This window comes from Pleurodeles waltl, chromosome 8 (genome assembly GCF_031143425.1).
Source record: "Pleurodeles waltl isolate 20211129_DDA chromosome 8, aPleWal1.hap1.20221129, whole genome shotgun sequence".
NCBI classification, from domain to species: Eukaryota; Metazoa; Chordata; class Amphibia; order Caudata; family Salamandridae; genus Pleurodeles; species Pleurodeles waltl.
In genome coordinates this window covers 311,015,302-311,040,228 of record NC_090447.1, presented here as the reverse complement: position 1 = coordinate 311,040,228, position 24,927 = coordinate 311,015,302, and the positions used below count along the sequence as shown (strand labels likewise).

Genomic DNA, 24,927 nt, shown 5'->3' with positions numbered 1-24,927 from the left:
AGTCTGAAGTATAGATCCAATCGATTACATTAAGATTGTTTAAGGGTACATACAAAATGTATAGTTTATGCTCTCTACACACATTTGTTTGAATGCAACGTAATCCTACTCCCAGAAATACAGACATAGGCGGTCATTATGAACATGGCGGTGTGGGCCACCATGCCGGCGGTGGCGGGAAAACCCGCCAGCCGACATGGCGGCCCACACCGCCACATAATGAAGCCATGGAGGGCCACCATAGGCGGCCCTTACCCACTGCCATGCTGCCTCCGTCAGGCAGCCTGGTGGTGGACGGCATCATTATCCGACAGGGCTGCGGTGTCGCCCCTTGGATAATAATCCCTTAGCCTCCAGCCAGGGAAAGGCTGGCGGAAGTGGTGCACTGGGGCACCCCTTGGTGCCCCTGCACTGCCCATGCCCTTGGCATGGGCAGTGCAGGGGCACCTGTGCAGTGCCCCATCGCGCAGGTCACTGCCCGATTTACGGGCAGTGATCTGCGAGACGGGTGCAGCTGCACCCGCCGCACAGAGGCATTTGTGGCGGCTCAATGTGGAGCTGCTGTCAATGTCCCAGTGAGGCATTCCTCTTCCGGCGGCGCTGGTGGTCACTGAGAAGACCGCCAGCATGAACACGGCGGTTTTCACCGCCGTGTTCATAATGAAGGCCATAGTATGGCAAGCTTGACACATGTTTAGGAAACTTTTCTCATTCTTTTTCTGAAGGTGTTTGGATAAAAACATTGTAAAATATTTGATTACATCTCAAGATGCCAGCTATACATAAAACAAATACTCTTGAGATGTTCTATTTGTGTTACATCTGTAGATGCAAAACACAATGAAACTAAGGGCCCTATTCACAAAGCTATTTTTGGGCTGAACACATGACTTTATTTATTCTAGGAATTCCCAAAAGGATTCCTGGTAGGCAGCATGGTTGTACTACTGTGGATTTCTCTGCCAAGAGTGCTGACAAACTGCCAATAGAAAATCCCATGCAAAGAATTGAAAGGACACTACCATTACAAGATGCCGTTTGCCTTGTAACTTGAGAACCCATACAAACTTATTTATTTGCGGGCATTCCCAAAATTCAATCTGACCCCTTTTTAGAAACAGGTCACATAGTTACTTCCCTTCAGGATGGCAAGCGATGTGGACCACTCCCACATCTTGTTGGGTGTTAAGTAAGGCTTTTTCCATGGTAAAAACATTGGATAAAAAAATGCAATTACAAAGTGTCCTTGTGCTGAAATGCATGCTATGTAAATTTCCAAGCAGGAGGAGAAGTATGCAGGAGATGGACCAGGCATGGATTTCCAAGCGTACTTTTGGGAATGTTTGCAAATTGAAAAAACATAGAAGTACCTTTAGGCACAGGAGTAAATCTATGGCCATACTTTATTTTTTTTTCTTGACCTGGGCTCTTAAATTCATCAATATTCTATTTACAATAAGCGCATATTTTTCTATTCCATTCTTAACTGCATCTTATATTTCATCTTTTTCATCAAAATGTTGTAGCGATGCCAAATTAGGAAGGAATCTATTAAATCTAATACATTTGCATTAACAGATTTTCAAATAATTACTGAATTAACAATTGCTCCAGAATGCTGTGAAGTATTATTGAAAGTTAATTAACAATCATAGGATTAATGCCTTTTATGCACACGCAGTGACATTAAATCTATTGGGTAATGCAAGCAATTGTGTTTTTCCTTTTCTTTGATAGCCTGACTTTGCTAAACAGTGAAGGAATGTGAGATCTATTTGATACTCTAGACCAAATTTAGAGTTTGGTGGACAGGGTACTTGATCACAAATGCAACAGAGCACCATGTCTGCTAAACTGATCACTTTAGCCTACTTAGGATCTGGAAGACCACCAGTTTTCAGAAAACTTACTCCAGCAGCCCAACAGTGTAGGAATTGTTGAAGGAAAAACAAAAAATGACTGCCATAGACAGGAAAATATCTCCTTGGGTGATGGGCGTCATTAGCTCTTAGTTTTTCAGTTATAAGCCTCCTTTTGGGAGTCTATCTTTGAAAAACCAAAACTTTGCTATTCTTTGGTGGACAGCTATTAGATGGTGGCCATCCACCAAACTTTTTGTACATTGACAGGAGCTGTCTCAGTCTCAGCGGATTGAAAAACATCAGGTGTACATAAGAATATATATGAAAAAATAATAACAAACTGAAAGTCAAGGAAAAAAAGATATTTTAAATGTCCTTTTTGTAATTATACGTATATTTGTGTTGAGAAAAGCCAGGAGCATAGTTTAATTAAGGTATTTTTAAATGTTTTGTAAGTACATCCTTCCTAAGACTTTGGGTCCATCAGTGCATCCTTGGTAAAAAGACAACAATGTGCTGTGCATATTTGTACAAAAAATGGCAGTCCTATTACCACGTGTGCAGGTAAGGACCTGATAATCACTCAAGGTTTGAGGAACATAATAAGTGTGGATTTATGTAAAATATGGCCAGCTGTACTCCTTTCCGCCAGCTATGCAGAGTGATGTACTTTGCAGCCCTAAGGGAGGACAGACTCTAATGCATATTTATGTAGCTCAACCTGGCAGGCAGGTAGCACTATGCCTTCAGCAGAGCCGCTGTCAATGCAGCTCTGTTAAAAGCAATGAAAGTGTGCTATTTGGCCATCGTGTTCCATGCAGCCATTCAGCACTATTTTTTTGTTTTTTATAAATAAACTCCCAAAGCTGAAGTTTGTAATTGAAACCCCATAAAACAAACATCCTTGACATACTGGATGTTGCCTTTGTTGAGCTTTCTTGTTTGGGACTGCCAGCCTTTCCCTGACGGTCCCAAACAGGAAACAAATATATATAAATATTCACCCTAATTACGATAGGCGTTCTGAAGTTTTTTGACTGAAGTTTTCAAAGGTTTCCACCAGCAAAGTCAGTGTTTCATCCACCATTGGAAATACTGTGGGGGAACCAGACTGAAAAACTGAATGGTTTTGATGGAGTATCCTGTCTACCAAACTCTGCACGAGGATATGAGGGTTTTTTTAAGGTTTGGTGAACTGTAAACTTGGTTCCACTAGGTTATCAGATGGATCAACTCTTCTACGAGTACAGCCTGACATTTGTTTTAAATTGATAGCAGTGACATGGAGATATCTCTGCCCTTAACAGATCCATCACCATGGTGACTCTACTGAAGGCACTGAAGCTGTGCGGGCACAATGATTAAACAAAGTGTGAGTATGTTATTGAAAAACAAAAACGTAATGAACCTTGTGAGGACCTGGGTTGTTGGTTGAGGGAGGGTGTGAGCCCCTCTCATGCAACAGCCACAATCCCTGTCAGGGAGAACCAGACAGTCAATAATTTAATCTGTGCTTAACCCTGTGGTAGCTTGGCGCAAAATCAGTCAGGCTTTACTTAGAGGCAAAGTGTAAAGTTCTTATGCAGCACTCAAACAAGTAATAAAGTGAAAACACAGCACAAGAAAAAATGTCACACCAGTTTAGAATAATAGAGTAATTTTGTATAAATTATTTGGCATCAAACAAAACATTCCAACCAGTAGAACTGCAGTTATGAATTTTAAAGTGAAAACAAGCACCTAATCGATCAAAGCACCATCCGCGGACATATAATCGCATGAGACAGGGGCAAAGTCGAATGTTATAGCCGACCACAATGGAACACAGTTCAGATACACAAAGTGGATTGGGCCCGGTCTCTGCTTACTTATGGACTTAGAAGAAAGTTTGGATAACAAAGTTTGAGAAGGTAAAGTTCAATGGGGCAAGGCAGCTGGTGGTGTTGGACGGGGAGGCTTAGTCATTGGGGAGCTGATGGACAAAGTTGGGGTGAAGATGCGGGTTCAAGATGGTGGGAGCCTTTTCTGTCACTGAGGCTTTGATCAGGAGGCCAGCCAACTAACCCTTGCAGTCAATCTAGAAGTCCTGGCTTCAAGTAGAAGAACAGGGCTCAAGCAGCAGGGCAGAACTCTAGGGACTAAAAGCAAGCTTCAGGCAGAATAGCAGTCCTTCTTGGTGCAGCAAAGCAGTCTTCTGAAATACAGAGCAGGCCACAGCAGCAGGCAGTCCTCTGAGAGTCCTTCTGTAGGTCTGGAAAGATAACTGAAGAATTGGACTGAGGGTCCCCTTTTTATACCTGGTGCCCACTGTGAAGTTGGAGAAACTTCTAATGACTCCTCACGAAAGTGTTTGGAATTTCCTGCCTCCATCCCCTAGTCCCTGCCTATCTGCAGGCACAATAGGCTAGTATGAAGTTCTTTGTGAGAGAGAAGCACACAGTCTATTGAAGTCCACATGGGGCTGTGTGCAGCTTGGCCCCCGATCATACCTGAGATGGCCCATCCAGGCATATCTAGTCCCTCTACTGTGTGGCTGCCTGAGAGGAATCCACAAAGGTCAACTGCCAAACACACCCCATTATGTGGCCCAGGAACAGGCTGCAGGCACCGAATGGTTAGGACATGAAAATGCCAACTTTCTAAAAGTGGAATTTTCAGAATTATGACTTAAAAATCCAACTTTATCGTCAAAGAGAATTTTAAATTACATTTCCTCAGCCCCAAAACGTGACTATTCTACCTGCTCCTAATCACAATTTAGCACATATTAGATTTAATAAGGTAACACAATATTATCCTATAGGAGAGGCCTCACAATAGTGAGTTTTCCATTACCAAGACATGTGAAAGTTAAAACTACTTGTCCAACTTTTTAATTTCAATGCACAATTACAATGCTACCTGCCCTATCTGCTGTGTAGGATCTACCTTAAGGATGATTTATATGTATTAAAAATGAAGTTTTAGGCTTGCAAACGGGGTTACTTCTCCAAGTCGAACCGGCAGTTTAAAAGTGCTGGCAGGTTGCAATGGCAGGCCTAAGACATGTTTTGGGGGGCTGCTTAAGTGGGTTGCACAATAGGAGCGACAGGCCCACTAGTAGCTTTTAATTAACAGGCCCTGGGTATGTGGTATACCACTTTACTAGGGACTTATAACTAAATAAAATATTCCAATTGGGTGTCAGACAATTTTACCATATTTTAGTGAGTGAGGACAACCACTTCAGTTCAGGACTGGTTAGTAGTGGTAAAAGCTACAGAATGCTAAGTCCTACAAAAACGAATTCAGAAAAATAGGAGGGGGGTAGTCAAAAAGTTTGGCGGAATACCACCGTAAGCCTGGCAGATCTAACAGACCTGATACTCTGGTTGTTTTTCATGTGGATGGGGCCCTAACGATATTTCCTGTTTGACACTGGCATGCTTTCCCTGGCAGTCCCAACAGGGAAAAATGTACGTCAGAATGTCCACCACCAACGGCCTTGAATAAAGCAGGGAACTGTGACATAACGGACACATTTTTGGCAGAGAACTCTGACCTGCAAACAGTGAAAAAGAATTGAACGTCTTCTTCGCCTGCCCTCTCCTGATAAAAGAAAAAGATACATTGATTTACTCAACTATGGAGACTTTGTTGCATTAACAAACCTAAGGTTCAGAGAAACTCGAATCTGTCTGCAAAATTATGGACTATATCTAGAAAACATTTTCTGGTTTCTCAAGAGTACTCATTTTCCAAAATGCGGTCTTATGAAATATATGAGAATGTGTGAGGCGCGTTTCAAAGAGTTAATAACACATTTGTAAATGTGTTTGAAGTCAGGCAATTACAGCATAATATGAACTGTTTAACAATACTATTGCAAATATTGATGCACTGCTATGAACTTATCATTCATACTGCTTTCTCCCGGGATGCGATAGAGCCTACGTCATGAAAGGAAAGAAAAACAGTTTCTTACAGAAGTAATAAAATAAAGAACATTTAAGCAAATGTTTAATTTATTTATCAAAAACGTGCAGTTGATTATTGATGGCATTTTGTGTTGAAAGGTGTTGTTTAAATATCCTTTTTTAAACATATAGGTAGCCTCACCTCTTGCCTCATGAGTGCCAGCCCCTGCACATTAGGTCATGGCTTTGTTTCCATGCATCAGTCCATCCTTGGAGAGGACCCCTCACTCACTGATTTCAAGCAGGAATTTCGCAGGAAGAACAAAACCATCGAAGAGCCAATCGACATGGATTCTCCTGAAATTCGAGAACTCGAAAAGTTTGCAAATGAATTCAAAGTGAGGAGAATTAAGCTGGGTATGTATCTGTTATTTTCTCTTTTAACTTTAAACTTTAGTTTTTGAGTTCCTCTTTTTAGCAACAACAGGAAATTCAATATGCTTAGTTATACATTTGCCTTCTATTGATGCTCATCTATATAGTATATCACAGTGCTTCCCGCAAATTAATGTGTTTTAAAGACAACAGTAAAAATACCTAAAAATATATAGTTATTCATAGAAAATGTTATAAAAAATGTATAAATGGGACAAACCATGTGACCCAATTACTTTTTAAAGGAGCCATTCAGTGCGGAGAAAAAGCTGCTCTTTTTGCACCGTCCTGCATTTCTAACAACCACCAATCATTGGCCTTCTGCAATGTTTGTTTGCTTGACAATGTCACCTACGGTTCTGAGATCTATTGTGACATCATTCACTGGACATCCCTTTTCAAGACTATGGGCCTGATAATGATCTTGGCAGAGAGGGTTACTACATCACAAATATGATGGATATTCTGTCTACCATATTATGATCGCCCTAGGAGATAATAGAATTGTAAAACAGTGGATGGGATGTCCATCACGTTTGTGATGGAGTACCTCTGTCCACCAATATCGTAACCAGACCCTGTCTATGAGGTATCCAAACTTCTCCCGATATGGCATGTCCAGAGACCATGTACATAAGGTCCAATCTGCACAGAAAACTATTTCTCAATATTTTACAGCTGTACTAGAGGTTTCTAGAACTCTGCTGTTCACCTACAAAGCTTATGTGTAGAAAGGTATATCTGAATGTATAGCTCCAGAAGGCACAGTTTCTTCTCTCAGCACTCTCTCATCTTTAAATGGAAATTAAATGGAAATGGGCAAGGGGAATGATGCATTTCCAGAATTCTTCTAAACAACATTAAGGGATTGGTCAACTAACCACTGAAAAGAAGAAAGGAATACTTCTTTCAGATCCCACTATGCTTTGACTTATTCATATTTTCTTTCTGGTGCAAAAAGAGTGGGAAGGAAGAAAGGTGACTGATCTGACTGATGCGGTCCAGCAATAACCGAAGGAGAAAGCATACATCCAGGCTAGCAAACCTTGCCCAGATCTAGCTTGGAAAAGAGGTTGTCAGTTGCAGTTATCTAGTACGAAATACAGCTACATTCAGCCTTTTGAACCAACAACAATCTGCCTAACAGAGCTGCAAGAGCAGTAGGAGCAGCAGGAAGGATTTTAAGAAAGAGGATTAGTCCAGCCCTGAAACACTCTTCACAGGCATAGTCTGAAAAACACAGAAATAAACATTCCCTCAACCATTCACACACACAAACACTAAATACATAATTGTGAACACAAATGAGAAAAATAAAACTAACAAGGGTTTTAGATGCAACTCCAACAGTCTGAGGAACCATTGCACAAACTCCGAGGATGCTTATACTCCATGCTAATGAAATAAGGGGTCACTATGTAAATTAAAAAAAAACGAAAAATGTAATATTCAGGGAACGCTGCAATAGCAGACACACATTTCACAATACCAATTGAATTCATGCAAATAATACAGTAAGATTACAGATCAGGCAATGTAGAACATGGAAGTAAATTATGGAATTGATGGTATATTATTCCTGTTGTTTTCTGTGTAGGACATGTGGGTGTATGATTTGCCTTGTGCCTTTTGCTGTCTCATCAATAGTACCAAATCAATAAGAATTATTAGAAAAAAATGACAGACAATACTTAAGAATTGAAATATTCCTTTATTCATTGGTCACTTAACTTGTACCCATAAAAACCGAAGAAAGCCAAGGCTATGTTTGCATTATTTCCTCAAGGGCCACTTTGGCTCTTCAGTTTAGATAGGAGACACATACAGGAAGTAAATTAGCTCCATGCCTAGAATTGAAGAGTGAGTATTTTCTGGCACCGCCTGGAAATCTAGCAGGAGATGTTGGGCGTGTGAAAAGTTGAAATGTCGAAGGACTCGTAGCTCCAAGTACTTTTTGGATAAGCATTACATAAGAATTGCATTTGGTGCGCAAGTTATGGATTACATGGATGTTGTGTGAGTTATGGATTTCAGAACTAAACAGAACATTCGAATCTCAGTAGGCCTTTTTGGTTTTAATTCATAACTATAATTTCTGAGATGTTTTTGATCCACATGATGAGGTGTTATAGCCAGAGCTAAACATACTTTACTTTAACCTTGGTTTTTCAGTACATTTTCTGTGCATTGTGATCACCTACATCTTCAATGAAGTATTGTACTCTGATGTTTGTGACCAAAAGCCTACTCAGTGGAGGTTGACTGCAGGGACTGACTCCTGTCTGTATGCAGCAGGGTTGGTCACCTACAGCTAGCTGGCCCTCATCTGTCTCCAGGACCTAACTTGACTCCCAATAGGGGCCAACCCTTGTTGCACAATTCTTTGCGCATGTTGAGCATGGCTTGGCACTTGGGTCTGAGCTACAGCCAGAAGCTGTGCCTAACCCACTACAGGTGGACAATCTCCACTTCACATAGCATGTGAGAAGTCTGGAAGAGGTTGGATTATTTTTTATTTTTTGGGCAGTTTGTGGGTTTACTAAACACCATTTGGGTTTGTGAACCCACACAAGTTGGTGGGCTGTTGTTGGACCAATGACGTGTCCACTGGCTCAGGCATGTGTTTGTAAATCCAAGAAGAGCCCATAAACGTGTACAGATTGACATTCCCTGAGCTCAAGATCACAAAATTGAGGAGGGGCTCAACATGGGTCCAGGAATCCCTGTTGCTGTTCACTGACACCAAGGCAGGGTTTGCAGACATTTGGGGCCACGCTGGAGTTCGCAAATCTTAACAATGGTCTTAAAATAAAGTCAAAAACTCCTAAAAATTAGATCTCCACAATGCATATTCTTTGACTGCTGAATTCAATTAAGGATCTTTTCAGGGTGCAATACTGGCGGAAGCACTTGTGTGAACATTTTCTTCCATACATCTTTGCTGCTGTCCTCAGGCCCAGTAATGCAGTCTATCATTGCCCCAGCACCTCATCAATAATATTATTTTTTACAAGATTCTACAGCTTTGAAGAAATCCGGTCTGTGTGTGTCAACCAATCGCTGCTGTGATTGGCTCCCTTCAAAAACCCACTGCTATGTTCTGCTGGTAGGGCTCCTGTAGAAGCAGTTCACTTGATAAATAAAATCACAATACTTGCATGCTGCCTAACCCCCTCAATTCACTGGGCTTGTCCTCAAAATTGCTACCTGCTGCAGAAAATCAAGCCTCCTAAAATGACTTGCAGTAAATTCTAGTGCTCCACAAGAGGCCAACTATTATAAGGTCAGGAGAAGTATGGTATATAAAGAAAACGACAACCAATTATTAAGTTAGAGTCAGACCGCACGGCAACCTATAAAATTAACCATGTATGTTGTTTTAAGGAGGACTAAATGACTAAATGGGCAAAATGTATATTGGAGTGTAGAGTAAGACTTTGGTCACTTTAGTTGTATTATATTTGAAATAATTTAGTTTTTCTGTCAAGTTTAACATTTCATGGACCTGGTTACGCAAATACCATTATTGCTGAGCTCGCTCCTCTCTCTACTCGACACTCGTAATCAGCTGCAGCAGAGGAAGAAAATGAGACTAACATTGTAATCTAGCTAGCAAAGCAGCAGCGGCTCCTCCGCTATGGCAGAGGAGCATCACCCCCGCTCCACCTCACCAGCTGCAACCACTGCAAATCCTTTAAAAATGAAAGGATAATAAACTAAGTTTATTATTCTTTTATTGTTAAAGGGGTGGGGCATTAGTAGTGACGAGCAGTAAGGGGAGTGCACTGTTCACTCACCTCAGTGCATATGTATGTTTGGCCGGCCATCCCGGGCTGGCCAAACACACATGCACACTGTGCTTTCCAGACCGGCACTGGGTTGCCAGGCTGGAGAGAGAAGGCACAGGCTCCAAGTCTGCCTGCTCTGAGCAGCGTCAGGATTGGCCACAGGGCAGGCTAAGAGCCTGTGTCTGCCTGCTGCTGACGGAGATGGAGGATCAGTGGTGAGGCATGCAGGAACGAGTTTATTTTTAATTTTCTCTATATTATTCATATTCCAAAATACGCCCCACGCACCATCCCGCCCCAGTAATCCCTGTGAGCCGCAACTGTAGCCAAGTCTAGCATACAAAATCATAACTGCAATAAAAATATGCGGTGACTGATTAAATTGTTGAAAATATTTACTAACATTTCACAAAGGGGATCCCTTACAGTCTTTATTTTATTGGTTGTTTCAGGATATACTCAGACAAATGTCGGAGAGGCCCTCGCAGCTGTGCATGGATCCGAGTTCAGCCAAACTACGATTTGTCGGTTTGAAAATTTACAGCTGAGTTTTAAAAATGCCTGCAAACTGAAGTCGATACTGTCTAAGTGGCTGGACGAGGCAGAGCAAGTAGGAGGTAGGTTTTCAAATGTCTGAAATGAGTCATTGGTGACCCATCACAGCCTTTCCAGTGTGAATTATTTTCCATTTCAACCTGTTTTTCTCTCTTAATCAATATATATGAGGCTATTTCTTGCCCCAGAAGTTGAGAACAAAAGAATTTTAAAATAGTTCAGTCCAAAGGTAAGAAAGAATGTGAAAGAATGTGATTGATGAGCATCATGTTGTTTACTGTAAGGGATACTGCTGTGTTCCCTGGATATACTTAGTACAGCAAGAAAGAGTGGAGCTTCTTACCATGCCTGCACCCCCCCACTCCCACCCTGCACATGCAGGTGGAAATGCTTCCACTTCTGTTTCCTTTTGCGGACCCACCTAACATTGTCCATTTTCTGTCCAAACAAAAAGAGATCTACACTAGGTTAAAGGTGACTGATGAGATCCTTGCCGTTATATACAACGAGATATGACAAAATATCTAGGCCAACGTTTTCTAAAATAAGAGATTCTTATGTTCAATGAAACTCACTGACAGCTACTAATATTATAACAGTTCTAACAGTGTCCTCATCAGACAGGATTACATTAGTAGCCACCATATGCAAGATTACTACTGGCATAGGTGTCAGCAATAATACAAAAAGGGTTTATATGGAAAGACTCTACAAAAGTAGGACATAGCGGCCAGAACTGCAATGTCTCTGACACCAAAAGTGCTAACATTTGTATAATGTCTCTCACATGATTTATCATTCAAAAGTCAGCTTTAAATAGATTTTGGAAATTCAGCCACTGAAATATCAGCTTATGAGTTCTGAAAATAAGCACACTTTCATCTTCAATATACACTCTCAATTTTGGTATATGCATCTTAATTCAACCAAGCAAAATATTCTAATGTAGAAGGGTGGGCTGCACAAAGGAGAGCCACTTACAGGTAGCTAATGAGATACCAATAGTCACTACCTACTCTTTGGAGAAGCCTGATCTGTATGATTGATGGAAAATTAGCTGTGCATGGCAACCAATGTCAATTTTAGGTCCAGCTTAAGCCAATGCCTTCTATTATTTGAAAAACAAATAATGTACATGTGTGGTGGCCGTTGGGTCAGCCTCTTTCAGTCATGGTGTCTTTCAATTCTGACCTTTCGGCCATAAGCTTCTTTGACCCGAACCATTCAGCTCTTGGCTTGAGCCACTGTTATTTGCATCTTAGATGAGCAAACAGGAATATTTTTTCTGACTGTCTTTCTATTAGCCATTTGGGCATATACGTTTGCCTCCTCTGGGCTGCATGAAGGACTGTTTTACATCTAGAAATTATGGTAAATTATCAAACATTCATTTTTTTCTGAAAAGTAGAGACACAGAATCACCACAAAATACTCTTCTATATTCTCGCATGGTTGCTGCTTCCTTGCTCAGCTTTAAGGTCAATGGCCACATAGTGTGCATGCCTGATGACTTGTCCTCCTTACCATGAAGCTGCTGCCCACGTCATGCATATTCCTGTCTGCTCTTCTGCCCTGCTGCCACATATTGCTCAAGCTACTGCTTCCTTTCTGAATGCCTTGTAACTCTCCTGCTGGCTGCCCTTCTCCTGAATGGCTATTCTTCCCTGCAGTTAGGAGACTGCTCACACTTTGAGCTTGCCCTGGAACTCTTGTGCATCTTCCCATAAGGCTGTTTGTTTGTGTTAAGAACACCCAACATCTTCCTCCAACTACACACAAACATTGGCCTGGCCAATGAGTGTGGCTTGCAAATCACAATGCAAGCAGACCTATTGGATTTTCCAATGCTTATTATTACAGTAACCTATTTAGCATTTAAATACATTTGAAGTTTTCAGATTATTTACTGCCACCCCGAACCATAAACCCTGAAAATATATATACATTCAGTATATTCTACTGTGAGCAAACAAGTAATGGGGCTTGCATGCTGTCGGATTCTCATTCGCTAAAGTCTAACAGGTCCTGTGCAGATTGTGTTGCTGCTAGAGTGAAGTCTTCTCCAAATATTTGCATCGCTGTACAAAACCTCCAAAACATTATCACTGTCCAATAATAGACTCTCTCCTTGCATAGACTCCTTCATTATTTGTGAGGAGCCTTTTACTGTGGGGTACACTGCTGCTCTAATTGTTCCATTGATGCTAGTTCCTTCACGTTCTCATCCTTCATGATAGTCAGACGTTCTCATTCCACATTACTGGGTGGGAACTGTCTCTGGCAGCTGCCAGTGGCCAGAAAATTGTAATTCCTTGTAACAGAAACTCTTCTTGAATGGTCAGGTGAATGCTCACTTACTCATATCACTCTGCTCGTTTCAAGGAGGATGGCTTCTTGTGTATCCCTGCTGTTGTCCAAAATGAGGAAACGAGTGAGTGTGAAGTGTGTGAAACAGAGGTGCATGATGGTTGCATTGAGTCTATGGCCAGATTTATTTAATTCGGAAACACTTGAAGAAGAGCTGTAGAGTGTCAAATAGTATGTGGAGTGGGTCAGCGATAATGTAGTGCACATAACAACCTAACTTGAAAGCCTTCCAGACTTCCAACGAATGCAGATTCTTTTGAATTATGGTTAGGTAACTTATACAAGTGATTCCTTTTAACTACATGCAAAAAAAGATCAAATTGCATTATTAGCCTCGTTGGGGTTGTCGTGCATGAAAGACAAGAGAACTTACAAAACATAGGGCTGGGGTTGTTTCCCGGTAAAAGTACCTCTACCTCAAGTATGTAGCTCACTTCCACTCATGCAACCAGAGGAGCTGCTGCCAGGGCAGGCGGGAGTTTTCTTATGTAATTCTTCTTTCATACTGAGCACAGATATATGCTTTGTGATCCAGGTCAGTTGTAGTACACATGTGAAGGAGAGTGGCATGAGACCACCAGCTGGTGACCGATCATACAGTTGCTGTTCAGTGCATCTAAAATTGGCACATAGGGGCTTCCTGGTCACAATCTGGCAGACAAGGTAACATAAGTAACTAAATACACCTGGTCTTCTCCAGTGGGATCTCTAATCAGTTAATGATACACGTCTGCGAATTCCAACATTAAAACTGAATTGCTACACAGATGTCTGACATGTGTCTGCTAAAAACCATCCACTCACAACAGCATCACTTTTCACATGCCTCTCTGTTCCTGTTGGCAGCACACTTTGCCTGGAGTATCTAATCCTATGAGGCTAAATGTGTATAGTCTGCCGAGCAACAGAATGGCTGCTGCCTTCTTGATCTATAATAGTGTTTAGTATCAGTCAATTTATTTGTGTTGCTGCTGATGAAGCAATCATTGATACTGAACTCCTAAAACGGAACAATCATCAGCTTTACCTTTGACCCCTGTCATATTTCTCAACGCATGATAAAACAGATTCAAAATCGGCCAGCTTTTTTTCTCTGCAACCTTAACAACAAGCTGCAAATGCCTGTTCATACTCATCTTATTGCCACATTCGACTGTGGGACAGTGGTGTAACGAAACTTGAGTTGACCCCCCCTGCAAAGAACACAGAGGGCCCCCACATGCTGTGGGGGGCCTTTGTTACGCCACTGCTGTGGGAATGCAACCCTAGATGTGTCTCACAATAGCCTCCTTCACCATTCAAGGCAACGCCCCACTGAGCAGCTGGACTGAGCACCACCTCAGAAAAACATGATTATCTCACTACATAAACTGCAAGTTTTACTCATTACCTCTAAATGCAAGACTCACATTCAAACATGCAGCCTTGTTTACAAGACTGTCCAGCTGAACAACCCTCCCTACTTCTTAGAACTGCTACCCATACCTAGTAGACAAAGAAGCTTTGAAACTCTGACCGCTACTATCTCCAGCGTCCAACTTCACACCATCTGTCAGCCAGAAATGATACTTCTCTGGGGCAGCAATTGCTGTCTGGAGCGCCCTTCACTTTGGTATCAGATCTGAGCCCGCCTTTCATGTGCTAACTCGTCCCTTACTAGATAATTTATTCACTCTGGGACTCGTTTTAGGCCGATTAATCTTTTGACCCTGATTGAAAACACCTTAAGACGAGATAACTAATCAACATGTCAATCAATAAGTCAATAACTTCATCAATATTCACCATAACAAATCAAATCAATGGCATTAATGAGAAACAGGACACACCATGACCTTTCAGTCATGAATAACCACACCGAATTTGTAAGGATTTGATTTTTATTCCCCATTCGTTACAATCTACTAGCAAATTTATTAGTCTCAAAACCAAGAAGCACATCAACATCGCCATAATATGGCAACTCGAATAAGATTTCATCAAAGCAAAGATTATGAATATTAGAACATAGCACGACGTCAACATGGATTAACTTTAGCAGAGTATCATTAGCGCATTATTCAACAAAGCATAGATTCAGTCATTTGTCTATTTGCGTCCGTTTAATGAACCCCTTAACTAACCTCGAATTAGCATTGGCATGTTGGGCTTCATGCAAAACAATTTTGGCAACACTAATTTAGAAAACATCTATCTATGGTCTCTGTCAAAAGAAGCAGTTGGTACCTAGAAAGGAAAGGCAAACAGACAATTACAATTTCATCATCATATAGTTACCCTCCGTAATGGGTCAGCATACAGAGTCAGTCTTCGTCCTCAGGACATCAGTTGATTCGCCATCAGCCAGGAAACACAGCAAAGTTCAGCAAGACGGGGGAAGTAGGGACACTTCCCTCATAAGGAGGAGAAGTATAGAACGGGCAAGGTAAGGGTGAGGATGGGTTGAAGAGTTAACAGCAAAGTCTTTAGACAGAGTGACAAAGTGGCTGGGTAATAGCAAGACTAGTTCGCAATGGCATCTTTTTTTGGCTCCTCGTGTCAAAGTGTGTTAACCCTTTTCTGTTGTACAGTCCCCTAGTTTCCAATTGGGCAGATTTGGCACACCACTATCTCCATCCAATAGTTTACTGATCGTCCCATCAAAATTGTCACCTCATAACAGTTTTCACGTAGTTTATTGGCTCCTGTGATTGACGTCTCCAACGGGTAGAATGTCCGGTATGATTTCATCTTCTCGTGGTCCTCTCACATCCCCAGTCAGTAGTTCCATTGTCTATACCGGTTTAGGCGACCTTGTACCTGTTGCAAGTTTACACTGTTGCATTCAGCAAGAATGTTTCCTTGAGCAAGTCGAGTTTCATGAGAACGGATCTACTACAGTTACACTCATCTTCCAGCTTCTGGAAAAATACGATTACATGTCCTTCAGCAAGTCAGCACACTGCACGTTAGAAAAACACATATAATATGCAACCTGGCAGCTAGGCCCCGACTCGTGCTAACTACGGCCTAGTGGTTAATTAGCAAAACCTTAATATAGAATTCTTAATACTCAATACAAAATCATACTTTAGTACCTCAATAATTCATTATTAGTCAATTTTATTAGTCATCGTATACGTTGGCAGTCACTCCCCGTGGGCACATTTCAAACGCACGTTTAGTAAAACACAGCAATATTTTTCTATGCAGCAGTAATATGCATTAACTCACAAACATTTTTATGTTAATTTTGATTATAAGAGCTACGCTCCAACACATGCCATAAGGTTACATTTAAAACCCATCTCTTCCATCACATCTTCCTCCAGAAAAGTATTTTTCATTAATTAGAATATTGAAATGTTGGGAGCTCCACTGAAAACAATGTTGTGTCCTGGGCTTCTAATGGCTGGTAGAGGCCCGGAGCTCCAACATTCCAATGTTTTTGTTCACAACTATTGCTGTGAACAAAGGCCTCATGGAGCCCGAGGGGATTTGACTCCCTTTGTGTTCGTGAGGTCTTTTTTTATTCATTAGAACATTCTTCCCCCTAGTGGCAGAATGTTCTAATAACATTATAGCCCTCCGTAGCTGGGCTACACTGGCATTAAAGTTCTGCTCTCTTGTTAAAGCCCTTGCCTTGCGATCAGGCCTTTAACGCTGGAGCGGGCTTTTAATGGCCACTATAGCCTGCGACTGCGGGCTATAAGGCTATAGTATATGCTCCTCAGCTACGTCCCTCAGCAAATGTGATAATCATTCTGAACAAACATTGACTTTGACATTGATATTCTTTATAGAGCGCACAAATGCCCAAGGGCGTCTTGGCGCTGGTGTCTGCTAAATATTCAGCTGTGAAACTAATTAACAAATCAGCTACCTTAGAAACAAGGAGGGGTTTTCTGTTTGAAGTTCCTAAGGAATAATCTACTTTCTTATTTAATCTTCAGCTCTGTACAATGAAAAAGTTGGGGCGAATGAAAGAAAAAGAAAGCGTAGAACAACTATAAGGTACATAAATTGTGTTTTAAAAAAAACATCGTAAATAATATTGTTGTGATTATGTGTATAGTAACCTGCGAATAATATGAAATAATTAATTGATAACATGGGCTGATTAATACGGCATTGGCAGAAATAAGGGGCAAGAATATTTTTGGGCTAAGTGGCCTGTGGCTAACCCGGAAATTATGGAAAATGTCATCCTAATACTGTAATTGTGTGCATTTCTCCATTAAATAATTTTAATTTAAAAAATGCCACTGGTTCTGCGAATTACCCAAGCAGCGCCCACTGGTGGATGTTATTGGCTCCACACCTCCTACTACAATTCATACCACAGGCAATTAATATGCACTTTCCAGCGTCAAATAAGTAATAAAAAAGAGAAGTGTCATAGGTCACAAATATTTTCAGATCATGTTCTAAGAAAAATCTTGCTTATTGGGAGATCTGCTCTGAACGTCATAAGAACACCTACTTTGGCATTAATATTCCTAGAACAGGAAATATACGAGTGTGCTGCTTATGATTTTCATTCAAATTGGAGGCTTATACGTATCTATCTTCTATCTCTTTATACTTTCTATTATATTCTTTTTGCTTCTTCACTCTTTTTCTCTCTCTCTTGCTTATGATACGCCCTTCTTTTATATTAATCTTATTTGCACATTAGAAATCCTTTTGCGCTAGCATTCCATTCTACCATGTACTGATCTCTTTCTGTAACCTCCACTGCATACTTTTTGATTAAGCTATTTTCCTCTTTAATGTTCTTTTGCTCTTTCTTGCTTGCCATACTTCACTCCTGCACTTTCAAATCCTATTCTCTCTTCCTCTACCAGTATCCTGTCCTCATCGTGATCCCTCGCCTGTCAGAGCTGAAACTAGGGACTGAAATGAGAATTGAGATAAGTGGGCCTCAAAGAGAGTTGCACAGGCCCTAGCACCTTTACCATGTATACCTAGGCAGAAGACCCTCACTTAGAAGTGAAATAGGCAAGGCATATGTGCCTGTCATTCTTGGATCTCACGTGAGACTTATAGTAGGACCTAATTTTACCCACATTTTTAATTTGAAATCAGCAGATTCTAAGAACCCATTCACTAAACCCTAATTGTTAGACTATGAAGTCAATAACTGGCTATAATGCAATTTCACAAAGAATCCCAAGAGCATTCCTGTAAATCTGCAGAAGTAATAGATTTCCAGAAGTCTTTTCAAGTTATTCATGTGTAGTCTTTCCAAGGTGGAAAATCCACTTCATTAAATGTTCTCTTTGATATACACATTTTGTACATTTAGGCCCTCATTTTGAGTTTGGCCGGCGCCAATATGGCGGTGTGGCGGGTGCACCAGCACCCGTAACGCTTTCAACTGTCCGTAATTCGGGCAATGGAAAGCATGATGGGGCTGTCCATGGGGGCCCCTGCACTGCCCATGCCAGGTGCATGGGCAGTGCAGGGGCTACCCATGGGGACCCCAGCACCCACTTTCCACCAGCCTTTGTATGGCAGGTCTACTCCCATGCAAATGAAAGGGCACTGGTAATACCCAGGGCAGCGCTGCAAGCAGCGCTGCCCTGCGGGATTGAGACCGCCGAGACAGCCAGGCTGTCCGCTAGCAGCAACCTGGCGGTATCGGCGGTTCGACCATGGCGGTTCCACCACAGTCATAATGTGGCAGTCAGACTGCCACTATGGCGGCGGTCCGACCGCTACGGCGAGTCTGGCGGTCTTAAGACGGGCAGACTCGGAATGAGGGCCATAGTGCCTTCACTTAGACCGCAATAAAACATGAGGGTTTGCCCATACCTTTCCTCTGCCAGAAAGAACCTCTTTCTGAATTATGGATTGAGCAATCTTGTGTGTTCTTTGGGTGGGAAAATACCTGCAAAATGCCCTTCAATACTCAAAAACCTATGAGGTTTTTTTTCCATATTCACTGCATTATGCAGGAAGGCCCCTGGAATCCCTACCATTGGGCCCCAGCCCTAAACTCATGATGGTGGAAACAGCACCATACTGGGGGGTTAACCAATGTTGTAAGTGATATTTATAAACATACATGGGGAATTTTTTTTCCCAAATCCCCTTTTTGTGCATTTATTAACACTGAGGCAGTAAAAAAGTTGGGAATTGGACCGCAAAGTTTGAGATGCATCAGCTCTTTTTTATCAGAGGAAAGACACAACGTTGACAGGTTGAAAGTTAGTGCTCCCGAAGACTTCCAGTGGTAAGGTCTATGGACCCAAACTAGGAGTCTGCTAATTCAACATAAAATTGTTCACTTCACAAAATCCAAAACTATTGGCTTTGCTAATTCACAAATGTACATTTACAAATCTTATCATGTACATGGATATGACCAGTAGGACAATACACAAAGGTAAATTACACTTTTGAGTAATTTTCACATGGAATTCACTTTTACAATTCTGAGTAATTGTACTTCTTTTGACTACTCACAAAATCTGAGTTTAAAGTTACTTAAACGTGGAGTCTTACACGTCTCCACCTGCTGAAAAAGGGAGTAGAGCCACATTTAAGAGTGTCAGTTACTTCTGCCAAAATTAAATAGTAATAAGTCCAGCTTCACATATGGCCAACCACTGGACCTGCTAAACTCTGTCATAGAAAATGGTGAAGTTAGGGACTTAAAATAAAACTTGATAGGAAATACTGTTAAATGAATTAAATTATTTAAAATAGTTACAAATATAAATAATCATAAATTAATGTCCTAAAATAGTACACATTTAAATATTATTTAATTTAAAAAGTTACTAAATATTCCATAAATAAATAATATCTATGTACTATTTTTATATTTTTTCACATCAAATTATAATGATTTATATTTGTAACTAGTTTACATTATTAAAATTATATGTACCATTGTTTCCTATGAGGTTTTATTGTAAGTCCCTACTTTGATAGATTTCTCTGGAATGGTGTTGTATTACCAGTGATTGGCTATTTTTGGCGCTGGACTTACTCTAGGACTAAACTGGATTAATTTACTCGGGTCCTTTTTTGGCTATAGTAACTTCAGAAGGGCAGTTTGTAAATAGCAATGGGTTTACTCTTTTGTGAGTAGGTACACAGCCCTTCTTAAAGTTCCCCTAGCCCTCCTTTAACCTCTACTTACTCCTCCTTATGCCCCTCCACTTTAGTAGTAAGTATTCACCCTTTCCATGCCACTCCATCATCCCTTTCACAATTACTAGTAAAACATATAGTTGTGATACTCCATTGTTGGGACAGGGATCTCTGCACAAAAATTGAAAGAAGTGGTGGAGGCAGAAACTCCACACAATAGTTTGTCAATAGCATTTTGTAGCTTGTTGATAGTACTATTGAAAAACTACAAAACATACTACAAAACGCAGTTTGTGAAAAAGCTCCCCCAAATATTGAAACTGAGTAGTAAATAAACAATGTTAATTTTGCACCTGTTACTCTGTCCTATAAAAAACTCTACACTTTGAAACATTTGTCATGCTATTGCCGGCGCCAGGCATAATGTATGTAAGGGGTGTATTCCCACGCAGGAAGGCTCTTACAAATAGTGCAGTGAAATTTACAAGCTTTCACTGCACCATTTGTAGCTACATTTTTAACGCCTGCCTGAGGCAGGCGTTAAAGTGATGCTGCCATTGTTTTCAATGGGCCTCCCTTGACTTTGCAGGATTAGTGCCATCATTTTTGGTGCTAATCCTGCAAAGCGCCACAATAACATCAAATTGTTTACCCTCTTTTCCTAACGTCTGCCATGGTGCGCTGTATTGTAAATATGGTGCACACACGGTGTCATTAAGTGGGCGCGGGGCGATGCAAGAAAAGTGGCACATCAAGAGTTATGCACCACTTTCTTGTAAATATGCCCCTTAATATCCGTTCTGCACAAGAGATCCCCGTGTACTATCGTATTGAAAGCCCAGACAGATCTAGTGAGATATATAAAAAAGGTAAAGATATGTGTGTCTGTGGCCACTAATTTCAGGTAAGTGTACCAATCAACAAAAGTTTTTTCTTCTTTGCTCCACTGCTTGTTGTGCATTTGTAGATCTGTGCTGAAGGAAACACTCAATATAAATATGTATGATGATTTTTACAGTATTGCTGCCAAAGAGGCCCTCGAGGCACATTTCGGAGAACAAAGTAAGCCCTCTTCACAAGAGGTAATGAGGATGGCGGAGGGACTCAACCTGGAGAAGGAGGTGGTGCGCGTCTGGTTCTGCAACCGACGGCAGCGAGAGAAGCGGGTCAAGACGAGCTTGCACCAGAACAGCTTTAGCACTTTCACAAAGGATCACCACGAGTGCAGATGAAGGTTCCAGCATAAGCAGCTTGTCTGAGATTATTAAATTGTTATTTATTTCTGAAAACGTGTTCTTTAAAAAAGAATACTGTCTCAAATGAGCTCTTCGATATCACTGCTAACAATGAAAAATATACCATTTCCTCCAACTTGGTGCTAACATATAGGTGGCAATTTACTGTTGATAAATTAAAGCCTAGAGGATAGCTTACACCATTGACAAATCCAAAAGTCGCCATCACAATACTATCTACGTGATATGGACAATGGCTCAGACAAATTAAGAAACTGTTGACGCAAAAGTGGTTATGTGGTCTGTCCAGGAAGTCTGCATGTGTGCCTGCCAGTTTGCAACATTTACACAGCAGTCGAAGCACCTCTCTTATTCTTAGTTTTAGTTTACTTACAGAGAGGAGCAAACAGTATACAATAGTGCTCAGCACACTTAAGGCCCGATTAAAAATTGCACTGTATTGGAGTAAACATAAAATCAAATGCGATTTTGTTGTAACTGTACGTTACTCTGCATCAGTATCTTGCAATTATGAGTTACACCCCTTAAAATGTAGAATAACCAAGTGGGACAAATTTTTATGGACGTAAAACCACACAGAATTCCCAATTCTATGGGGGTGTAATGCAGACATTTACGACCCGCTGACAGCAGGTGGCAAACGTATACCAAGAGCTCTGGGTGGGTTAGGGGGTATTGGATTAGGAAGGGAAATAATTTTGTGGCAGTCTACCACTTATCCAAAAACATGTGGAATGAAGCTTGGCTGCTGCACACAAAAGTCTCATGTGATTTTTCTAGCTACATTTACTGGCTGGAAAAATTTGGTATGGTTCTCCCAAACCCGCAAAAACTGGATGTTGAAAAACCAACTTTCACTGATCAGCAGGAGTGCAGTTCAATACGGTAAGGTCACTCTAGCGTCGTATTCAGAATCGTAACATTTGACTATGAGAAGGGAGGAAAAATAAGATCTTCACGCAATAGCATTGTAAAATATTAGAACTGCCTTTTCTTCAAGTGAACCCGAGGGAGATAAAAGGGAAAAATACTAAATTCACTGGCTATTTTATTTTTGTAAAGATGGGCAGTTACATGACTGTTAAACACTGAAACCCAACATGGGAATAAGACGAATAACAAATAAGGACACTGTGCTTGTAATGTGGTGAAAGAAGATAAACGTATAACTGTGGAAATTGAAGAAACATGGCACTGAGCAGATGCAGAGCACACACAATACCATGGATTTGACAACAATTGGAAGACTCATTAAACAACACGTTCAATACATAGAGATTGAGCGAGTGGTACAAAAACACCACATTTATAGGGATGCCAAGCATTATAAAGGATGCTCCCAAAATCTTCTTGAGGACACTGCAAATCACCTCCAAGTTCCATTTCTCTGCAAGGGCAAGCAGCTTGTAGCACTGTATTTGTGTGTGCTAAATCAGTGCCTCTGTGACTTCATAACTATGTTTGGCTGCGGGTACTCTAGTCTACATATCACAGAGTAACATAGTTTACACCTGCTGTAAAATAATTGCAGCTAACATTGACACCAATTTGCCTGGAGATTTCTTAACTTTCTGTACTTGCATATTCATGAGCTTTGTTTCCTGTTCAAAAGGACTGTGCTATGTACAATGCCCCCACCCGCCCACATGTAGATGTGTGGGTGGGTGGCAATTAAGCAGGGAAAATCTAAAAACAAGTACCTAGGACAATTAGAACCACTTATGCACTTGACTGGGAAAATACACTTTGTGGTCACATTAAATTACGTAGGCCTTTATGCCAATGATTTTAAGACTTACATTGATCCCAATGTAACTCATTTCACACGAAAAGCTCACCAGAGGACAATTTCGTTTTAGTTCATCTAATGTTTGTGAGGATATCCAAGGAGTGTGGCTCATGTGCAATACTGTATGCATGTCGTAATATTATGTATTCACTTTACCTTGTTAACTGTGTTCGTTTATGTGTTGTTTTCTATTTATTAGCATACGCAATTTATTATATAAAAAATCAGGATATTTATCATTAATGAATAAAGTACTGAAGAAAATTAACCAAAGTCCAGATTTCTTGAACAAATTGATTTCACAACCACGAGTATTTTGAAAAGGCAATTTAACGTACTTTATGAGTTAATCCGATGTGAACATCAAGATGGGGGAAAGGGGTGATTTTAGGCATTTTACGAGGAAGATGTATTGAATATAAGGGTGTGGACAGCCTCTGGAAAACGAAGATACTTGGGGTTGCATCGAAATGGCATCTAAACTGACTCTCATCTTTTGCTTTTCCAAACCTTTATACGTGCATCTAAATGGTTCATCTGTCCCCCAATATAGTCACCCAACAGCTCAGCCGTTTTCAGTACTCTGATTGCATCATCCATAATCAAATATTTCGTAGTAAGAAGTATTTTTTAGGCAAAGGATGCGTAGCTATTTGTTCCATTACTCTGGTAACTGTGGTACCCTGGTAACTCTGAGTCTCTCTCATCACCATGCAAGCCATCTGATAGCCACTGATAGAGGTGTGAGAAATCATATCATAACAATTAATTTATATAGAGAACACAATACATTGACTAACTCTGGCATTCAAATACAAAGTAGTAAGATTACCCAGCTTTTTAGTACTCATCCTAAAGACTTTAGAAAGATGGAAGGTGAAGCCGAATATATTGAGAATTGCACCTGTGGTTTGCTGATTTAAGGGAAGATGTTTTGTCATATAGAAGCATTATAGTTTATATGTGTTGAGATGAGAAATTATGCACAAATAAAATGAATATATTTATTTTAAAAATGTAGTGAATTCCCAAATCATGAGAGGTTTATTTATAAATTCATGTTGCTGTCCTGACATACAACCTCCAAAATCTTAGTATTTGCAAAGAATCTTTAGTCTGAATATGTTCGACATGTCCAAAGTGGTACTAGCTTTACGATTTTCTTGTACATGCTAAAAGAAGTACACTGAAAGTACAAGTTGTTTAAGCCCTTCACTGTCAGGCCTTTCCCACTCCTGTGCCAAGCCTTTATTTTGCTAATTGGGATAGTTGGCACTTAGCCCCCATAACTTTTTGTCCACATAAGCTATCCACGCCAAATTTGCGTCCTTTTTCCAATATCCTGGAGATTCTAAAGGTACCCAGAGTTTGTGGCTTCCCCTGATGGGGTCTAGAAATTAGCCAAAATACAGCTTAAAGTTTGAGTTTTGGGGAAAAATAAGAACAAAGTGCTGCAGAAAAAAGCATCTGTTTATTTCCCTGCAAATGGCGTCAATGAAGGGTTTGCAGTCCTAAAACCACAATCTTCCCAGCTTTCAGGAACAGGCAGACTAGAATCAGATAACCACATTCTTCAACACAGTTTTGGCATTTTACTGGGACATACCCCATTTTTCCTATTTTTTTGTACTTTCAACCTTCTTCCAGTTAGCGATAGATATGGGTCTGAAAACAATGGTGGATCTCGGAAAACTATCTCCCTTGTGTGGGTGCCCAAAGCAGTGTCAGCCTAAAAACATTTAAAAAATTTCACTCGCTGTGATATCCCCTCAATCTCTACACGTTTTTTGCCCTTTCCTGTTGCAGGCACTTAGCCCACCCACACAAATGAGGTATAATTTTACTCAGGAGACCAAGGTAATGCTGGGTGTTAGAAAATGTGTGCTTGTCACGACT

General features: G+C 40.7%; 1 protein-coding gene across 1 annotated transcript in view; it reads left to right on the top strand.

Annotated features, from left to right (window-relative positions):
• POU1F1 (POU class 1 homeobox 1) overlaps nt 1-21,218 on the top strand; it is a 91,273-nt gene extending 70,055 nt beyond the window's left edge. The window contains exons 4-7 of the mRNA XM_069203126.1: nt 5,951-6,175; nt 10,434-10,598; nt 16,836-16,896; nt 21,005-21,218. Coding sequence (XP_069059227.1) covers nt 5,951-6,175; nt 10,434-10,598; nt 16,836-16,896; nt 21,005-21,218 — 665 coding nt within the window. The remainder of the gene's footprint in view (nt 1-5,950; nt 6,176-10,433; nt 10,599-16,835; nt 16,897-21,004) is intronic.
• Nucleotides 21,219-24,927: the final 3,709 nt, after the last annotated feature.